General features: G+C 34.0%; 1 protein-coding gene across 1 annotated transcript in view; it reads right to left on the minus strand.

Moving 5' to 3' along the window:
* Positions 1–19,400, minus strand: part of LOC133185475 (activating signal cointegrator 1 complex subunit 3-like) — an 86,858-nt gene that overhangs the window by 57,428 nt on the left and 10,030 nt on the right. The window contains exons 15-30 of the mRNA XM_061320722.1: positions 18,929–19,120; positions 18,300–18,524; positions 17,876–17,995; positions 17,402–17,566; positions 17,222–17,308; positions 16,949–17,125; positions 16,431–16,656; positions 15,785–15,939; positions 15,374–15,472; positions 15,017–15,185; positions 13,413–13,633; positions 12,970–13,055; positions 12,646–12,812; positions 12,122–12,267; positions 9,669–9,789; positions 2,866–3,008 (exon numbers count right to left, since the gene is read on the minus strand). Of these exons, the coding sequence (XP_061176706.1) occupies positions 2,866–3,008; positions 9,669–9,789; positions 12,122–12,267; positions 12,646–12,812; positions 12,970–13,055; positions 13,413–13,633; positions 15,017–15,185; positions 15,374–15,472; positions 15,785–15,939; positions 16,431–16,656; positions 16,949–17,125; positions 17,222–17,308; positions 17,402–17,566; positions 17,876–17,995; positions 18,300–18,524; positions 18,929–19,120 (2,499 nt within the window). The remainder of the gene's footprint in view (positions 1–2,865; positions 3,009–9,668; positions 9,790–12,121; positions 12,268–12,645; positions 12,813–12,969; positions 13,056–13,412; positions 13,634–15,016; positions 15,186–15,373; positions 15,473–15,784; positions 15,940–16,430; positions 16,657–16,948; positions 17,126–17,221; positions 17,309–17,401; positions 17,567–17,875; positions 17,996–18,299; positions 18,525–18,928; positions 19,121–19,400) is intronic.

Raw genomic sequence — 19,400 nt, forward strand, 5'->3', positions numbered from 1 at the left:
TTGAAGAAATATACGGGATATTTGAATAATGACGCAATTCATGATGTCATAATGCATTGACTAGCAAGAAAATTACGTCATTTTTAGTAGAAATTCAGTCACCAAGTGTTCAAGTGATATTTACCAGTATTGCCTTGTCGACTAAAACTATGCAGTTTTAATTTTTCAGAAATTTACAGGGCCAAAAAAGGACTGAAGTGGCCCTTGCTCTTTGACCAGTCACAGTTCTGTTTAAGAAATTATATTGTATTCTTTGAATTCACTGTTTTAAATTCACCCACCTGTGAGTAGGGGGGAAGGAGCAAAAATAAAATGGAGGTGTAATTTTCCCTGTATACAGTATTCTTTTTCACTGTCTATTTTGGGGGTGGGTTGGGGGTTGGGAAGGGTAAGGTTGGGATCAAAAGGGGTGTTCAGGAAAAAAAAAACTCCAGCAAGAAAATTTATAGAAGAGAAAAGAACACATTTCTTTTCTATCTAGCAAGTAGCATTTTAAAATGTAACTTTTTTTCTTTCCTTGGCCTCTAGTTTTTTCAAGGTGTACAAAAATTTCTTGAGGAAGAAAAATGCATTTCTTAGCTGGAGGTTTAAAAGCTGATTACCCATCAAAATAAATTATTTATATTCATTTCCCTGACTCAAGCAATATCATCTAAATCAACTGCTACATGTACCTCCACAAGATAATTAATAAGGATAATATGACAGAAAAAAATTATATGTTGATAAGTACCAGATAAATACTATCATTTCTTCATGACCTGTGAATGTTTTACAACAGCTCACTATTAATTCTAGGAACAATCAATATATAGGAGCTAGGAATAAAGGATTCAATCTGCCATAACAGAGCTGCTCGGAACTAGAACCTTTGTTCCTAGCAGCGAAAATTGCTTAATAGATATTTCCTGAAAAATAATTGTAATGGTTGTAGGTTGTAGTTCCTTTTTTTTTGGGGGGGGGGGGGGGGGGAATCATTGTTGTAAACACAAAGACAGATCCCAGTATCCAAGAGACTAAACCCCTTTATTCGTAAATGGTTGAGAATTGTTTTATAATATTGTTCTCCTCTTTCTTAAGCACTTGTTAAACTGTTGAAATTTACCAAACCTCCAACAGCATGGTTTGAAATTACATCTCTCAGGTAAATCTCTAGTTGAAGAATAAAAAGTTTCAAAAGCCCTCTTATTGTGGACAGAATTTCCAATGCCCTCTAGTTTTAAGCTACATTTTGCATACCCATCTTGTTGAAATGTTCCCTTTCCAAAGCCTTCTGTTCGAATAGAGCCCTCTGAGTTTGCAAAGCTTTCCGAAAAGAGTATAATTTCTAGAAAAGTAATCTTTAAGAAGGCTGAGTATGCATAGCTATCTCCTTGCAGGGTAAGGTTAAAGACAACTATGTGCAGAAGAGATCAGAAATGAAGACCTGTGGGAAAGAGTGGATCAACAACCGAGAGCTAATTTAATCAAATCTCCAGAAGTGGAGTTGGACAGGACACACCCCAAAAAAACCATGCATCTTGCATCACACGGCTGGCACTGACCTGATAACCACAAACATTATAGACAAAGAATAAGAATTTAGGTGCCAGAATAGACCTGCTGAAGAAAAGCAAAAGGTACAGCCTAGAGCTGAATCAGATAGAGAAGAGACCTATGTATATGCACAGAGTTATGAAGAACTTATTATGGAAAAAGTTTCTAATTTTTCTGTAATATTGTATAACTTTCAAGCTTGCAATCAATGTTCATTAAATCCTTGATGTTCATTCTGACTGTGCAATAAAATCATTAAATCTGAGATACCTCTATTCAATTTATATCATAAAAGTGACATCATGCCCTCTTGGCACATTGTTTTATGGTTATACTTCTCTCTTACTGAAATTATTAGTCCCTGTTTGAGAAAAATCCACATTCAGCAACATAGCAGACTTAGGCAATGGTTGCTGAGTTCAACAGCTTCAAATATAACATAAAATTTATAATCTATTTAGATTCCAAAAACAAATGTCAAAAGGAGAAATATTACATAGATTTCCACAATTGAAATGAAAGTTGTTCCAAATTAATTAAGTATGCATCAAGTCCAGCAATTAATTCATCACTAATAATCTGTCAAAGCTAGCTCAATTAACAAAGTAGAGTAGTAACAGTGGTACAACCCCCCCCCTCCCCCACACACACACACACACTGACAATAAAAATACAGATATATAATACAAGTATACCTGTATTGAGATTCAAACCTTACCTGTAGGGATTTTCCATTAGCTATGATCTTCTTCCTTCTTCACGTATCAAACAACCGCAATTATAACAAAGCTCCAAAACATGCACACAAATTATACATAAGGGTGGAGTCTAAGTAATCATTGTTTAATTAAACACCCATATTTAAGCATTTTTTTTTTTTGGCCTGTGCACTTTTATAGACCTAATGAAATCAAAAACTTCTGAAACTTAAAAGATAAACATTGTCTCATGAGTCACGCACTAAGTTCACAGACTCAAATTAATACTAAATTGCAGCAATAAATGAAATTCAATCTACATTCAGGGGTATTGTAAAATCTATTAATGGAACCCTTTTGCTAGTTAGTTGAGACTGTAGATGAATGCACGAAACCTTGATCAACATATATAGAAGTACTACATGCAATATACTTGTATACATTGAAAGATATATTTTTTTAAATGTCTTCAATCTGCCCATTCTAAATAAGATTTATACCTATGATTGAAAGTACTCAGGGCCACAATAAGTACAGTCTAGCAGCCTCCATTACCAAAGCTGGAATATTTAGTTATTTGGTTCAGTAATCTCCTACACATAATATTATTAATGACTAGTATCCCCCTCACCTCCATTTCCCCCATATGTAGCCATTGTTTGGGGTTGTCCTCTGCAGCAAGAAAGGCAATCAGGTCAAGGGCGGTCAGCCGTGTCTGTCTCCTTGACGACACAAACACAAGGACTGGCTTCTCAGGGGAGTGGGTTTTTATGGCTGTGGAAAGATACAATTACAAATTTAAAATGGAATAAAGTATTTAAAATTTTTGTTTCATAACAAATTCCTCTTAAGATTTGCAATGAATTTGCTATAAATGTATAAAATTTATAAAACTAAAAAAGTTTTTTCTCTTTGTTCTATTGAAATTCACTATGAGTTTTGCTGTACAAATTCTTGTCCCAGGTGCTTTCATGACTTTCAATCTCGTTTATCTATCCATTTGTCTGCTCATCCATCTGTCAGTCACAGTAACTTTAACCTTGGTCATAACTTTTGAATAAGAGAAAATAGGGGCTTTCATAATTTTTTACATGTGCATTACCTGTTGCAATACTTTTCAGACTATTATTGACCTCTTGACCTTGGAGTTTGAGACATACTTTTCCAAAATTATAATTGGTAATAACTTTTCTATAAGAGAAGATACAGCTTTTATATATTTCATTATCTATGACAAAACCTTTTTAAATACACTTTGATTTTTGACCTCATAACCTTGACCTTGAAGTTTCACTTACTTTTCAAAATTTTTAACTTGTAATAACTTTTGAATGAGAAAAGGTAGGGCTTTCATATTTCACACATGCATTAATATTACCTACGAGATCTTTTCAAATACAGGTAACTCTCGATTACTCGAAGTCCGCGGGACCGAGAAAAAACTTCGAGAGATTTCAAGAGTCCGGAATTTTCCGGGTTTGTTGACAGGTTTTAAAATTAGTCTTACCGGATGTAATGATTTTCATGCAGTGCTAACCTTTTACATGTGGTTTATATAAAACAACGATATTTTTTCGTAATTCAGATGAATATTTTATTAAACTGAGTAAAGCAAAAAAAGTATATCGTCATTTCATGTATATATTTTTTTTTTCTTTGTAATACGGACATTGTACTAAACATTCGTTACATGAAAACGACATTTTACAGCGTCCTACATACCTTTGACTATTCCAAAAATGATCATTGAACGCAGTTCTGTAAGTATTTGTCCAATAATAGTTGTCATATTGACATTGAGGCTGTTTCTGCTTTTTTTCCTATTTCGTTTAACTTTGACATTGACTCCAAATAAAAGTTAAATTAGTGTTTTGTCTTTTAATCAATTACTACTTTCAATGACACTGCATCTCTAAATTATCGTAAGACAGTCGATGATAATTATTTTAATAGCATATAGGCAAAATATGATTAATTATAAATCAATTATCACCTTGCAGCATAAGTGTCATCTGAATAAACATCCCGGTCCTAAAGACCCGCGTCTTCTGCCTTGGGCCATTTAAATGTCCAGGTAAAGGTGCTAATTATATAATCTTGCATACACATAGCCACTTCGAGGTATCGAGGGTAAATTCTAATAGAATATGCATAGCGGGACTGCATTTTGACTTTGAGGGATCAAGGGTTTCGAGAGATCAAGAGTTCGAGAAATCAAGAGTAAATTTGTTTAGTTATATAGTGGAAAATTTCGGGACCAGAGACTCACTTCAAGCGATCAAGAACTTCGAGAGATCGAAGTTCGAGCCATCAAGAGTTACCTGTATACTGTGAATTTTTTTACCTCATGAGCTTGACCTTGAAGTATGACTTTCTTTACAAATTTTAACTTTAATAATACTGTACATTTATTGACTGGGTTCTCGGGCAACATGCGTTTTGTCACACCCAAGAACCAAACTGTTTGCTTGAGGCCGTTAGGCGGAAGGCAAACAGTTTGGTTCGAGGGGTCGACAAAACGCATTTTGCCCGAGAATACAGTCAATAAATGTTTTGTTATACCTTTCATTTATTTATTTTATTGTTAGTATTATTATTTAACATGAATACATGTATGTCAAACACCAACGAATGCAAATGATATTTAGCTGACCCCGCCCATTGTGTGACGTAAGCGGTCCAACATCTCATCGACAGGTCCAACATCTCACTCTGTGGTCAAACATCGATTTTTTTTATGACCACCAGCAAAACATTGGAAATGTTAGACTTTTATTAGTATTGATTTATATAGGAACACATTTTTAAAGGTAATAACAAACCTAACTATTGAATAAGAGAAGATAGAGCTTTCATATTTCTTGAATGAGAGAAGATAGGGCTTTCATATTTCTTGAATGAGAGAAGATAGGGCTTTCATATTTCTTGAATGAGAGAAGATAGGGCTTTCATATTTCTTGTGTACAATCCCTGTGACAAGACCTTTCTGGATGTACTACTGTTCTGACCTTAACCTTGAAGTTTGACCTATACTTTTCAAATTAACCTTGGCCATAGCTTTTGTACCTGAAAAGATAGGGCTTTCATATTTTTACACTTGCATTTCCTGTGTCAAGATCTTTTTTTCAAATGTACTATGTTTTTTTGTTTCATGACCTTGCAGTATGAAATAATTTTCAAAACATTTAACTAGGCTGTAATGTTGGTACAACATATTTATTCAAAAATATAAAACTTCTTAGCATGATGAACAGACATTATAAACAAGACAGTTACAATACGTCAATTGGTTTATTGCACCCCAACCAATAAGGCCCCAAAAGTGGGGGACCACAATTCTCTGAATTTGCCAATTTGTATGCACTCAATCTTAGTGACTACATACAAAGTTAACCTGTTTGTTTCTTTATTTCATTTTCACAAAATGCTCTTTAAAATGTTTGGCAGTACAACTAAAAACAATATTTTAACCCAGCCAAAATTGATTCTGGGTGATCATAATTAACTTAAACTCTAAAGAGCATCCTATTATGAAATACTATCAACTTTCACAAAAATACATGGTGAAATAATGAGAACATGTTTCTACCTGAAAGATAATGAAATAAGTCACAAAGCACAATTATCTATTTTCATTAGTAAATGAAACCATTCATCGTTTGGGGAGTAAAAACATAATTCAGAGAGCAAATATTGGTTTATTAATAACATTATACTGACAAAGAAAACAGCCAGTCCATCAGCCAGCTTCATCTGATAGGTGTCATTACTCTGGTAAATGATTCGAGGACTACTGTAAAGATCCACCAGAGAGAGCGATACAAACTCTGTAAATTATAGGTGGATCAATAAGGTCATGACCTTTCCTATCCAACTCTTGTTCAACAGGAAACACTAACAGTCATCAGACACCACATTAAACACCGCAGTGGGGAAGAAAGCACTCTAAAATTGGTCAGTGACATTACGGGGTTCTGCCTCCACAGGGAATGAGTCATATCAGGAACTATTCAAGGCTTTTTCGCAAGCTCGTGCATTTGTACAGCAAACTCGTGCCAATATTCACCAATATAAATTCAATAACCCTATATCATGTTTTGTCTTCCTAACTATATTGTGTATCATACAATACATGTATTGTAAATCTTCCTAAACTAGCCATAATGTAACTCCTCGACATTGCTTCTTTGTATCTGTGTAAGGTGCAACTATTTACAACTGTTTATCAGTAATGCAGCCCAGCCTTATTTGTAAGATTCCAGTAATGGGTAACATCCTTAAACATAGCGGAGAATTTCTGCTACCAAAGAATGTTAAAAGAGTATTCATTCCATGTTGTATGAAGCAAAAAAATGAAAGAAGCAGTCTTTAGTTACTGTTTATTTTTACACCATGTGTTACCTAAACTGACTTAAATGTGTACATGCCGAGCAAGTTTAACTGGGTACATTTTAGGGACTATTTCAAAATACAGGTACATTTATTCTATGATTATTTTGGGAAATGCTGCTTTTTGCATTTTGAAGCAAATTATAAAATACTGCAATAGACTTTTTGCTCATGCAAATTGTAATATTGGTATATATTGAGTAATACTACTTAGTATATTATATATAAGAAACACAAAATTTTACCAGCTGGTTTTTAAAGTAGACATCTTAAATTGTAAATATTTACAAAATTTTACTATTTTTATGTAGTACATACTACAAAATATTATCGATACTAAGGACTCATACAGAAATAACTAAAAATTACAGTGAGATTTGTAATTTTCTATGTTTTAAATTTTAAAAGTATCTACCATACTTTATACTTTTTTTATGTCAAATTTATGACCTCCTTCTTATGAACTTCAGCTAATAATAACATCACAAACACACAATTATGATGTCCATCAACCTATCATTTGAAAAAAAAATTGTTAAACAGATTTTTTTTTTTAAAAGAATGCAAAAGATTTTTACTTATGTCTTAATTCTGTTTAATTTGATAAAGGATATAAAAATATTATCTTAAAATTAAATCTGTTTTATCTTTAAACTTTATTAATATGCTGTATTTCACTATACTGCACAAAATATTGTGCAATGAAACCCCTGTCAGCTATCTTAAGCAGAAGTTTGTTTTGAATGGATTCTAGATACTTGCACAACTTCTAAAAGAATATACTGTTACAGCAGAAAATAATACTGTTGAGCAATTTACAGCCTGTATATATCATATCAACTTAGTTACTATATTTGACCAATATTTGCTTTTCCTCATAAGACATGTATGAGACTTATTAACTAAACCGACATGTATGAGACTTATTAACCAAGCCAATGTCACACATTTATACTAAAACTGTACATTCCATGTAACTTGACTATGTTAGATCTCATAATAAATATCTTAGACACAAGACTTAATTTGTGAGCACATAATTGTTAATGAGTATGAATGTTCTCCTCCACAACTTAATCAGATGTCTGCGGCAATAGACAAAATTCTGTTTCTATCCTCCAGAGAGTTATAAATGGCAAAGCTACAGGCGATGTCTCGATTTTGTCACTCTGTGTCATCACTGATGTAGTCAGCTGATATTTCTCAGAAGTTATTTTCTTCAAGACACTAATAACTTACACAATTTTTTCCAGTTCCAATTTAGTAATTATGTATACACGGATTCAAAATGAAACCTTGCATGATCTAAATGAAATACAATCAAACCTTGTTTTCTTGAACCAAGTGGGACTGAGAAAATACTTCAAGAAATCTGAGGGTTAGATATATTCTGGGAAAAATACTTATTGAATAAGCAATTAGAACTTCCAAATCACTTCAACATATCCATGGTATTTGAGATAATGAAGTTCAACTGTACATGTACTGTAATGAAGGCATACACATGCAATTTCAATTAGAGTTTATAAGTATTATAAACTGAGTTATACCAGGAAACATATTTCCCTAATGAGGTCCCCGTAGCTGAAGATTTCCCTGTCAGGGGCCTCATGGATAGGCAGTATTTTGGAAGGAACAGTACCGTATATACTCGCCTATAAGTCGGTTTTTTGGGAGTTAAACTTTGGTCCAAAAACCCCTGTCCGACTTATAGGCGAGTTATGAAAATATTGGTATAATAGCGGGTCAATCCCTTTAATGTAAGCTTAAAAAATACAACCGACTTATAGGCGGACCGACTTATAGGCGAGTATATACGGTACCTAATGTCTTTCTGAAACTGATGCTATGTGACTCTACAGATTTTCAACAGCTATCCACTACCACCCCCACCACGCTCTTTCGAGCCATAGCCTCAAAATCTAACTGACTCTATGAATTGTTTGGCATATTTGTACTAGATATTTTTTGTGTAACAATGTCAGTGCAGAATTAAGGGACAGACAGACAGATGGACATTGTGATTATATATGCACCATATCTTGATGCTTGGCAGTAATGCCTCACTTTTCATGTCTATAGATGACTTATCCCAGTACACAACCTGTCTTTTTTTGTAAATATTACTAACCCAATGAATAGCACAGATAAGAAGTGAGTTTTCTTCATTCTACCTGACTAAAATTCTAGTAGATCAAAAAATAAAACATAGCATTTAAAGCATGACCCATAAGATTTACTGAAATATTACTAGTATTATTCATTCAAACCTTAAATTGGTTTAAATGAGAAATGACAGTTTTAAAACTATCATTTTCAGCTTAGATGTCTTCCCCCACAAGTTTTTTATGTATCTTTGGATGCAATTACATAAAATCCATCAAACAAGAAAACTGTTTTTGATGCCCAATAAACCATGACAGCAATTTATGAAAACTGTTTATCACACAGGCTTACATTCCTAAATAAGTAGGGATTCCACCATCCTTTACTTGATTATTAACAACTCAATATGAAAAAATTAGCATTCTTCATCGAGTTTCCTCCTTTTTTAGATTTCTTGTCGATAACCATAATAGACATTACAGGAGATAGCGTGTAATCATTGCATATAAATTGGTTATTACTGTATTCTACACTCTGTACAAAGCACCTTACCTCTTAATGTTTTAATGATGTTGCATTTTAAACAAGCACCTTGATTCTACGTACATGCTTGAATGATAAAACACTCTGTACAAAACACCTTGTTTCCACACATTTTAATGATGTAACACTTTGTACAAGCACCTTACTTCTACATGTTTTAATGTTGTAACACTCTGTACAAAGCATCCGGCTTCTACACATTTTAATGATGTAACACCTCACAAGAACCTTGCTTCTAAATGTTATAAATTAAACTTTCCTTAAAATATGTGTCATCTGTCCAACATTTTTTTTTTTATCAGTAAAGAAGTACAAAAATTAAACATGATCAGTGAATAGAAACAACATATCTATTTATAATAAGAAATATTCTACATGTATATCTGTCTGACTTACATTGAAAGGTTGGTTTATTCATGGTGGCCATGCGTGGACAGTAATGCTGGCCGGGAAATCCATGGATGTGAACCTCCAGGGGTACAGGTCGCACAGAGGGACGGAAATTGTACAAACCCATCTAAAGAAATACATACAAAATGTCAACAAACAGGATATTTTTTCTTCGAAAGCTCCTCAAATCTGTTTCCTCATATTCCCTTTTTGAAATTTAAAATCCATTCCATCCATAAAATGTATTAATTATACCATCTTGACCGTTTAAATCCTAGACTTTGCAATATCAAAAAGGTCTAAAATTTTAGAATTTTGTATCTTTGTGTAATCTACCTGTGCACAAAGTTTCATTGAAATCAAATTAATCTGTAGGAGGAGTAGCATTGTTTAGTAACCAAAGAAACACCATTGGTCAAAATTGAAAAAAGATATACAGAATTACATAGATGTGTCTTTGTGTAGTCTACTTGTTTTCCAAGATTTATTTAAATTAAAAAAAAAATGTAGAAAACATAGAATTTTGAAAAAATTATTTCCGGACAAACAGACGGACAGATTGACACCATTGATACCATCGCATAGGCTCTTCTGGCCATTGACCCTTAGAGCTAAAAACAATAATATGTGTTTGTGAAACATTGATGCCCCCACATGGCGGCTCAAGGCCATGGTTAAAGTTTTTCAAATGTAGATCAAACTCCAAGGTCATGAGGTCAAAGATGGTGGTACCTAAAGAAAGGTCTTGTCATAAGAAATACACATGTGAAATAAGAAAGCCCTAGCACCAACAATTCAGAAAATATGGCCAAGGTTAAATTAATTCAAAAGTAAGTCATACTCCAAGGTCAAGTTCATGAGGTCAAAATATTAGTACCAATGAAAAGGTCTTGTCAAAAGGGATACATAAATAAATCCCTAGAATGAACTGTTCAAAAGTTAAAGACAAGGTTAAAGTTTTTGTAATGTAGGTCAAACTCCAAGGTCAAAGTCATAAAGTAAAAAATGTCAGACCCAAAGAAAGGTCTTGTCACAAAGAATACACATGTGATATATGAAAGCCTTAGCACCAACCATTCAAAAGTTGTGGCAAAGATTAAATTTTTCCAAAAGTTGGTAAAACTCAGACAAGGTCAAAAAGTTAAAAATGTTGGTTCCCAAAAAGTCTGGTCACATAAAATACACATGTGAAATATAAAAGCCATGTCAACAATCAATCAAAAGTTATGACTAAGGATAAAGTTTGGTAAATTTTTCAAAAGTAGGTCAAACTCCAAGGTCAAGGTCAAAAGATTCAATATGTTAGTACTCAAAGAAAGAAATACACATGTGAAATTGAAAGCCTTAGTACCAACCATTCAAAAGAAATTAGCTGCAATAATGTAGCCCTCTCCGATTTTTTTTTAATCTGATATTTTCAGGAGAGGGCTACAATTCCACTGCATCTCCGTATTGGTGCAAATATATTTATTAGATACGGGCGACTGCAGGCAAAATGAATTGTTTTTGCATTCAACTTACTTCCAATGAGACGGAATTTTTATTCACTATCAACATCATAACCCTTTATACGCGAAAACCAAGTAAAATAAATCTGCTTGTTTACCAGTCGTTCTCCTCAGCAGCCATGACAGTTCTCGCGTGATGTACTGAGACTTGCACTTGAAATTTAGAATCACTTGATAAAGTAAATATCGGTGTTGATAAATGTTCGTGTTGTATGATATCACTAAATATCGATAAATAAAAGCATTCCATGGGATATTTTTTTCATAAACTGTGATATTTATGCTTAAAATAAGGGAAATCCTAAACGATCCGCTCCCCTAGATCCCGAATTCTCATTGGTTGTCCCAAAATAAAATCGATCAAGGTCAGTAAACATGGCGGATAAATTCAAGTTGTGATGTTGACATACACGAAAAATAACCGAAATACAGATTGTTCTGTATATTTTTGGATCAATTCATATCTTGAATAACTACATTTTATGAGTTCAGGTAAGATATGTTAATAAAATACCCACTTACTGATAATTTGAGCCAAAATCTGTGCGGTAGTGAATCACTCCCGCACTTGCACCATTACGGAGATCCTAAGGAGTTGTAGCCCTCTCCCAAAAAAAAAAAAAATCAGAGAGGGCTACATTATTGCAACTAAAAAGAAAATTCAAAATTTGCAGACAAACAGATAGATGGATTGATAGTCCGAAAACTACATGCCCACAAATCTTTGATTAGGGGCATAAAAATGAAAGAAATCAGCATCCTGAATCAACATAAAACAATTCAGTAATACTGAATAAAAATGTGTTTTCTTTGTATTCAATATGTTGAATAAGACCTCATCTCTTCAATACACAACACAACATTTCTAAGGGAAATGGAGTGACTTTAAAATATTTCACTGTTTTACTTCACATGCAAGTTTTAAAAAAACAGCATTATAAAAACATAGACCTGTTTTATTCCCAGCCAGTCTGCCAGATCTCGGGCATTTGCCAGCGCTGTAGATAAACCTACAACCCTGACAGGCTTCTCTGTGTGTGAGGAGATAAAGTTTGTACGGGAAACAATGACCTCCAAGACTGGTCCTCTGTCATCACCTAGGAAGGAAACCAATTTAGAGGAATAAATTCTCATTTTCAATTAATGTACACATTTTATGGCTAAAACAATCGATTTCATTAGGAAATACTATTACAACTTATACATGTTCAGATATATTTACATGTAAAAATACACTAAAAATACATAATTATAGAAATTTGAGATGTATTTACATAAAACAACACATAAAGATACAGTATACAAGAAAAATTCATCCTGTTTTATTTTCACCCCTTCCACCTTCATCATTAGTGGGCAAATTCAAAAAGGGGGCAAATTCAATAGAAGCATAGTTATCTTAATGTACGGCAAAAATAACATGAGGGGAAAATAACCCTGTAAAAAGTAAATTATAATTATAGACTTGTAATTACCCAGTAAATGGATCTCATCAATGACGAGGAGAGACACAGCCTTGACATAACTCCTGGTCTGCCAGCTTCTACTGACCCCGTCCCACTTCTCTGGAGTAGTCACTATCAGGTCTGCATTGGCCACCGCTCTCATGTCAGGAGTTACGTCCCCTGTCAACTCCACTACTCTATAATGATATTGAAGGTATGCAAAAAAAAACCCATTGGGTCTGGATCAAGTTGAAGTGAGAAAACTTGTAAATGTGCTTCTAGACATTTAATGTTGTGAAATAATTTTAATTCAGAGAGACAGTGGACTGTCTAGATTTGTTTAATCAAACTTACTTTTTACCCAGTTTTTGCTCTATCCTGACCTTCCAGTCTTCCATTCTCTCCCTGACTAAGGCTTTCAGAGGAGCTATATACACAGCCTAAATCAAATTTTGATTCTTCACTATAGTCATCTTCTTTTATCAACAAATACATTTATTAACACTTCTGATCTAGCAGGAATCTGATACTGTATACATGGAAAATTTTGCCCCGTTTTATTTTCGCCTCTTTCGTCCTAGACACAATTGAGCGAATTTAAGACGGGAAGAATTAAAAGAAAACAGTATATCTTCTTAAACAAAACTGTGACAGGGCGAATTTAAAATGGGGCAAAATTGTTTGCAAGTGTAAAAGGGCAAAAATAACCCTGTATACAGCAATCTGCAGAAGAGACTTTTCTGTCTGCTGAGACAATGTTTAATAAGCATAACTGAGTGTGGGAGTTGTCCTCTTACCTTAGCTTTGGGATACTCTCTGAATACTCTAAATATAGCCATCTCTGCTGCCACGGTTTTACCTGATCCTGTAGGGGCCCCCAGTAGGACATTAGTGTCTGTGTGATACAGGACGTGGAAGATCTGGGTCTGGATGGGGTTGAAGTGAGAAAACTTGTAAAGTGCCTCCAAGGCCGGGTTGTCTAGGGCAGACTTTGGTAGTGGAGTCAGGTCAAGTAATTCTGTAATGGGAGGTTATCAAGATTTACAGAAACTGGAAAATCTAGAATTAAAACTATCAATTACCAGTCCTACAAATCCTCTTGGAGTTACTGTTACAGACTCCTTTCCCTTTTAGAAATTAGTCAAAGGCTTTTTTTTTTATTTTTATTTTATTTATTTATTTTTTCTGTTACTTGATAGTTCAATAAACATGATTTTTCAATGTGCTGCTTAAATTGTCAAGTAACCCATAAGCTAAAACTATTACAGTTTAACTTTATATAAATGTGCTATATGTAATGATATTTCTAAAGTAGTTAAAGTGATGGTGATTATCAAAACGTTGTGCATGAGATGAATATAAAAAACCTATATGAGAAAAATGTAAAAACCTGTATGAAATTGATTTAATATACCACAAGATTGATGTAACTACCTGAAAAAGTTAGATTAATTATCTATATGAGATGATGTTATTACCTGTAAGAGATGGCTTGATTAAGACAGATGTGCTTATATCAGAGAGATGGCTCAAGTAATCTATATTAAACAGACGTTATTACCTGAAGGAAATGGATTGAAATATCTATATCAGATAAATGTAATTATCTGAAAGAGATGGCTCAAATTACCTATATTAGATGGATGTAATTATCTGAAAGAGATGGCTCAAATTTTCTATATTAGATGAATGCTACTTTCTGAAAGAGATGGCTCAAATTATCTATATTAGACAGATACTATTATCTGAAAGACATGGCTCAAATTATCTATATTAGACAGATACTATTATCTGAAAGACATGGCTCAAATTATCTATATTAGACAGATACTATTATCTGAAAAACATAGCTCAAATTATCTATGTTAGACAGATGTAATTATCTGTAAGAGATGGCTCAAATTATCTATATTAGACAGATGTAATTGTCTGTAAGAGATGGCTTATATTAGACAGATGTTATTATCTCTAAGAGATGGCTTGAATTATCTATATCAGATAGATGTAATTATCTGTAAGAGATGAATGAGTTACCATGTCAGGTGGATAAAGTTACCAACATGATATGGCCATGTGAATGATGTGGATAATCATGTGTACAGGTGGATATTTAACAATGTAACAGGGATGACAGTAGTAGATATACACACTGTACATGTTAAGGTGTACACCTACATGTATCTTAATGCAGGTGAAATTTTTAATAACATGTGGATGTAATCAAAAGAATTACATGTAGGTGGACAGTTATCTGTAATTATTTTGTTTATAGTGAATTGTATTTTATCTGTACATGTTTGAAAAACTGTAAATAATTACATGATGAGGTTAGTTAAATGTATGACATGGATAGTTAAAAGAATGATAAGCATTGTTGATTGTTTGAAGAAGATTAACTTACCTGTGTGAGGGGGGTGCCTTTCAGGTAAGATGAGATGTTGAAATGATATTGCACATGAACTCTGAGATCCTAGCCAGCGATCTGACATGGCTCTCACGTAGTACTGGGAAGGGAGGGGTTCAAAAATAGGGATAGTAAACACCAGCTGCTGAGCTTCCCCTGCTAGCACCTGTCAATCAATCACATACAGAATATATAATGTAGCATCTACAGTAATTAGTTGTTATCTTTCTTTCAAAGACTTAAATAAATTTAACATTTTCCAAAGTTAAACTGGAAATCTAGACCTTTGACTCCCAGTAAAGTTACAGATTATAATTAACAAGCACCTGCCTCTGTAATAACTGGAATAAGTACCTGTTTTTTATGCAGTAGGAAGTACTCCGAGTGGTAAATGTGATTGTTATCCGGATCCTCCACCCAGATCCAGAAGGATTCAGCTGTACTGCCATGTACCTACATCACAAACAACAGATTTGAAGGCTAGATTCAATGTGGATGTGGACAAAAAGTAAACATTACTAATCAACATTTACACAGTTGGATTAATGCTCATTGGCCTTTTGTTAGAAATTATTACTGAAAACCAAGTAGATTTGTTTATTTGGATCTTTGTGTCAAAATCCATGTTGATCTGTTGGTTTCATTAATATAATTCTAACAAAAGTCCAATGAGCATTAATCCAACTGTGTTAATGCTGATCAGAAATGTTTACTTGAGCCTATGACCAGATGAGCAAAAAACAGAAAGAGCAAGTATGTACATACCTTGTCATCCCATCTGAATTCAGGCTGAATGGAGAGTCTCACTCTTAATACAGTACGTGTGATTGGCTGAATACTGGCCTCCAGATCCAATGAAGGAAGCTGATTCACACATTTCTTTATCACACCACCCATTTTAGGATGGTGAACCATGTGACCTGAACATAAACAGTAATATAGTTACACTTCAGCATCTCAATCATTTCTATGTCCAATAACAGGGACAATATTTAGGTGAGTCAGATGTCCTGACCCTATTTTCAATCAAGTTTCAAATATGATATCCATAACACTCAGTTTTGAAGTTTTTTGAACTCAAGATCTTGAACTTTGTACATGCTGGTAGATAAGATCCCAGGATTATGAAACATCTTACGAGTTTTGATTAATCAGTAATAAATATTTTATGGACGACTGAAAATTTGACTTAAGTCTAAGTCTGTTTCATGATCCCAGGGCAAGGACTCAGCTCTTCCTTAATTCACCACTTCTGCGTTGATAGTGAGTTTAAACCATTGTAACAGTTTTGTTTATTTTGCCTACATACATGTACTTCTGATTATTTCTAAAAAGCTTTAAGCACAAAAAACACCAATTCTTTTCATTAATATTGCTGATTTGAATTAGCAAATATAGCTAGCTCCCTCACCTATTTCCTTGGGTTCCATTTCTTTAAGTTTGTCCACTGTCAATTTCTTTGCCTCCAGTTTGTTGAGAATTTCACTGGTGAGGAGAGGAAACTGTCGGAGAGGGTTCTCAAACCCCCAAAGTCGCTTGTCAATTGTCTTGCACAGGTTAAGAAGTCGCCCTGCCATTACAGGCCAACCTTTTTTCAAACTGACTTCAAACAGTGCTCGAACTATTCTACCAGCATTCTACAATGGTGTCAAGGAACCATTATAAATTAATGATATCAAGGTACAATTACTTCAAAATTCTCATTAACAATTAAAATGTTGAACTGGGGATTAATTAAAAAGAATATTGAGTGACAAAAGGAATTTGTACCTGTATCTGATTCATTGGCATTGGAGATAAAATGAGTATATAAATGTATTTATGTATATTTACATTTTCTTTTCTGATACTATTCCATATCATTCCTAAAATAAAAACGAAAATTGAAACAATAGACTTCAAAGATCATTACCACTACAAATTTCTTACCTGAGCCACATAAGCTTGGTCAGACACCAGAGAAAATGCATCCATGTTGTGTCTGGACACGTAAGCCTGTAACAGGATGTTGACTTTTCCGTATGTGTTTTCTGATCCCCCGAGGACCTGCATCACACAGACATTGTGGAGTATGTCATCCAATTCATCCATCTCATCATCTCGGACCTAAACATCATTAGAAAATATAAAAGTGATGCATTCAGAAAGAGTCTCAAAATAAGTTTTTAGACTTAAAGGTTCAATGATAAGAAAATAAGTTACCTTAATTTGGTCAAACTCTTGAGCCTTGGACAAAAGTGCAAAAACATCTGCCTCTGTCATAATTTGCCTTAAATGCTCATTAACCACCTGTATCAGAAATAACCATGTCAGACTTATTGTAAAATCATTACAATTATAGAATATGGAAGTTTTTTGCACAAGAACCAGACAAAATCTTACCTCAACAGTATCATATTTAATGTAGAAGTGACTGGCAATACGTCCCTGGTCTGTGGATGCAAAATATCCAGTCCTCTCATCAAACCTCACCATCTGGGCTTTATCCAGCTTTCTACCGGCATCCACTATCAGGTCCCGGCGATGCTGCTCCAACAAAGGATCATTCTACACAAATAAGTGTCCATACTTCAATATTGGTAAAAGTGCTTTAAATAAACTACATTACAATAGCCTATGAATAATCATAAGTTGATTATGGTACACTAATAGCACCACCCATTCCATCCATTCCTTAACCCAAGGACAGTTGTTCAAGAAGAAAAGGGCACCAAGGAGAGATACAAAGGATGACTAGAATGTTAGGGCACCAATAATAGAAACAACACATGATTAGGATCACCCTCACTCTGTTACCCTAGCTCACTCATGTCACTAACCTCCCCTCATTCTCCCTCATCCTTTAGCCAAACTTACCTCCACAGCATTATAGTTGATACCGTAAACCAGCGGATTACACCTCATCCTAACATACAGATACGTGTAACTTAGCCACTTCACTGCCTCCTCAATGTTTGTCACTGTACCAAGAGCTATCTGTAATAGTTTAAAATATAAAGTGTCAGTCTTTTCTAATCTGCATTTTCTTTTTTATTAAGCAAATAACAGAGAATGCAGTCTGGGTCTTTGATACACACTGCTGTACATTTTTCATATTATTAAGATACAATGGAATTCTGGAGATGCTGGAGATACTCTTAATCAATTATAAAACAATTATACATGTATCACGTGTTAATATCTCACTGCATGGTAATCAAAATAACAGAATGACTACCTTAAGACATATATGTATTTATAAAATGGGTCATCTGAAGGATGAAAGTATTTAAGAGCATACCTCAGCATTAAGGTTGTCTGTCAAACTGTTCACAAACTGACTTTCTATTGGATTCTGTCGGGTCATCAGTGACAGGTAATGAGAGAGCTTCTCATGTGCCGTGATAATTGTTCCGTGTCCAAACTTGTCAAACTGTGGACGACCAGCTCGTCCAAAAATCTGCATGACGTCCAGAATTCCAAGATCTATAAAGGCTCCCTTCTTAGAATCATAAATCTCTGTTCCCTGTAAGCATAACGGAATGAAAGTAAGTGTACTGGAATAGGTAATTTAGTGAATTATCATTACAGTTACAAGGAGTGAGCTTTTTATTTCAGTCACAGACTCATTCTCTTTAATGGTGTGTATTCGTAAAGTGTCTCAATTACATTTATCATATCTATAAACAAGCAATAAATGATTATCTCCAAAAAAATCAAAATTTAAAAAAATAATTAAAAACCAAATTTGGGAAAAAAGTACTACTCCATTGAAAATGCTTGTCTTGGTTAAAAAAATTCAAATATTACTCTCAACTACATGATAGATTTTATACATATCCAAAACATTGAAAATAATGAAAATCAAAATTTTATAAAGAAAATAAATCAGATTAAAAATATCTCAGGAAAAATGCTGCTCTCAAGTACCTTAATGATGACAGCATGTGCAGGCAGATTGACACCCCAGGCCAGAGTAGCCGTACACACCAGACATTTAATGTGTCCCGCAGCAAAATATCTCTCCACCAAGTTCCTGTCCTGTCTGAGCATGCCCGCATGATGAATTCCAAAACCATCGGGAAACAGCTCCTTCAGCTGTTTGTTACGAGATTTCAGTGTCTGAAAAACAAAACATGTCACTTAGTTTTTGTTAAAAATGAATGAGTCTTACTGTAGCTATATAAATAGTACTTCCTGATATCAGAAATATAATGTGCATGATCAAATTAGATCATTCCTTAATATAGATTTATGACAATCACAGATTATGAATAAAATTTGCCTCAAGTATAAACTTAAAGGTCAAATGGTACACTTTATATTGCATTCTGAGCAATATAAGGATGCAGGCACCAAAGATATACACACATACTGAATAGTTGCTAAATGATTTATCTCC

Source organism: Saccostrea echinata, unplaced genomic scaffold (assembly GCF_033153115.1).
Source record: "Saccostrea echinata isolate AGI-Se365-2 ecotype Australia unplaced genomic scaffold, CSIRO_AGI_Sech_v1 ptg000012l, whole genome shotgun sequence".
Lineage (NCBI taxonomy): Eukaryota > Metazoa > Mollusca > Bivalvia > Ostreida > Ostreidae > Saccostrea > Saccostrea echinata.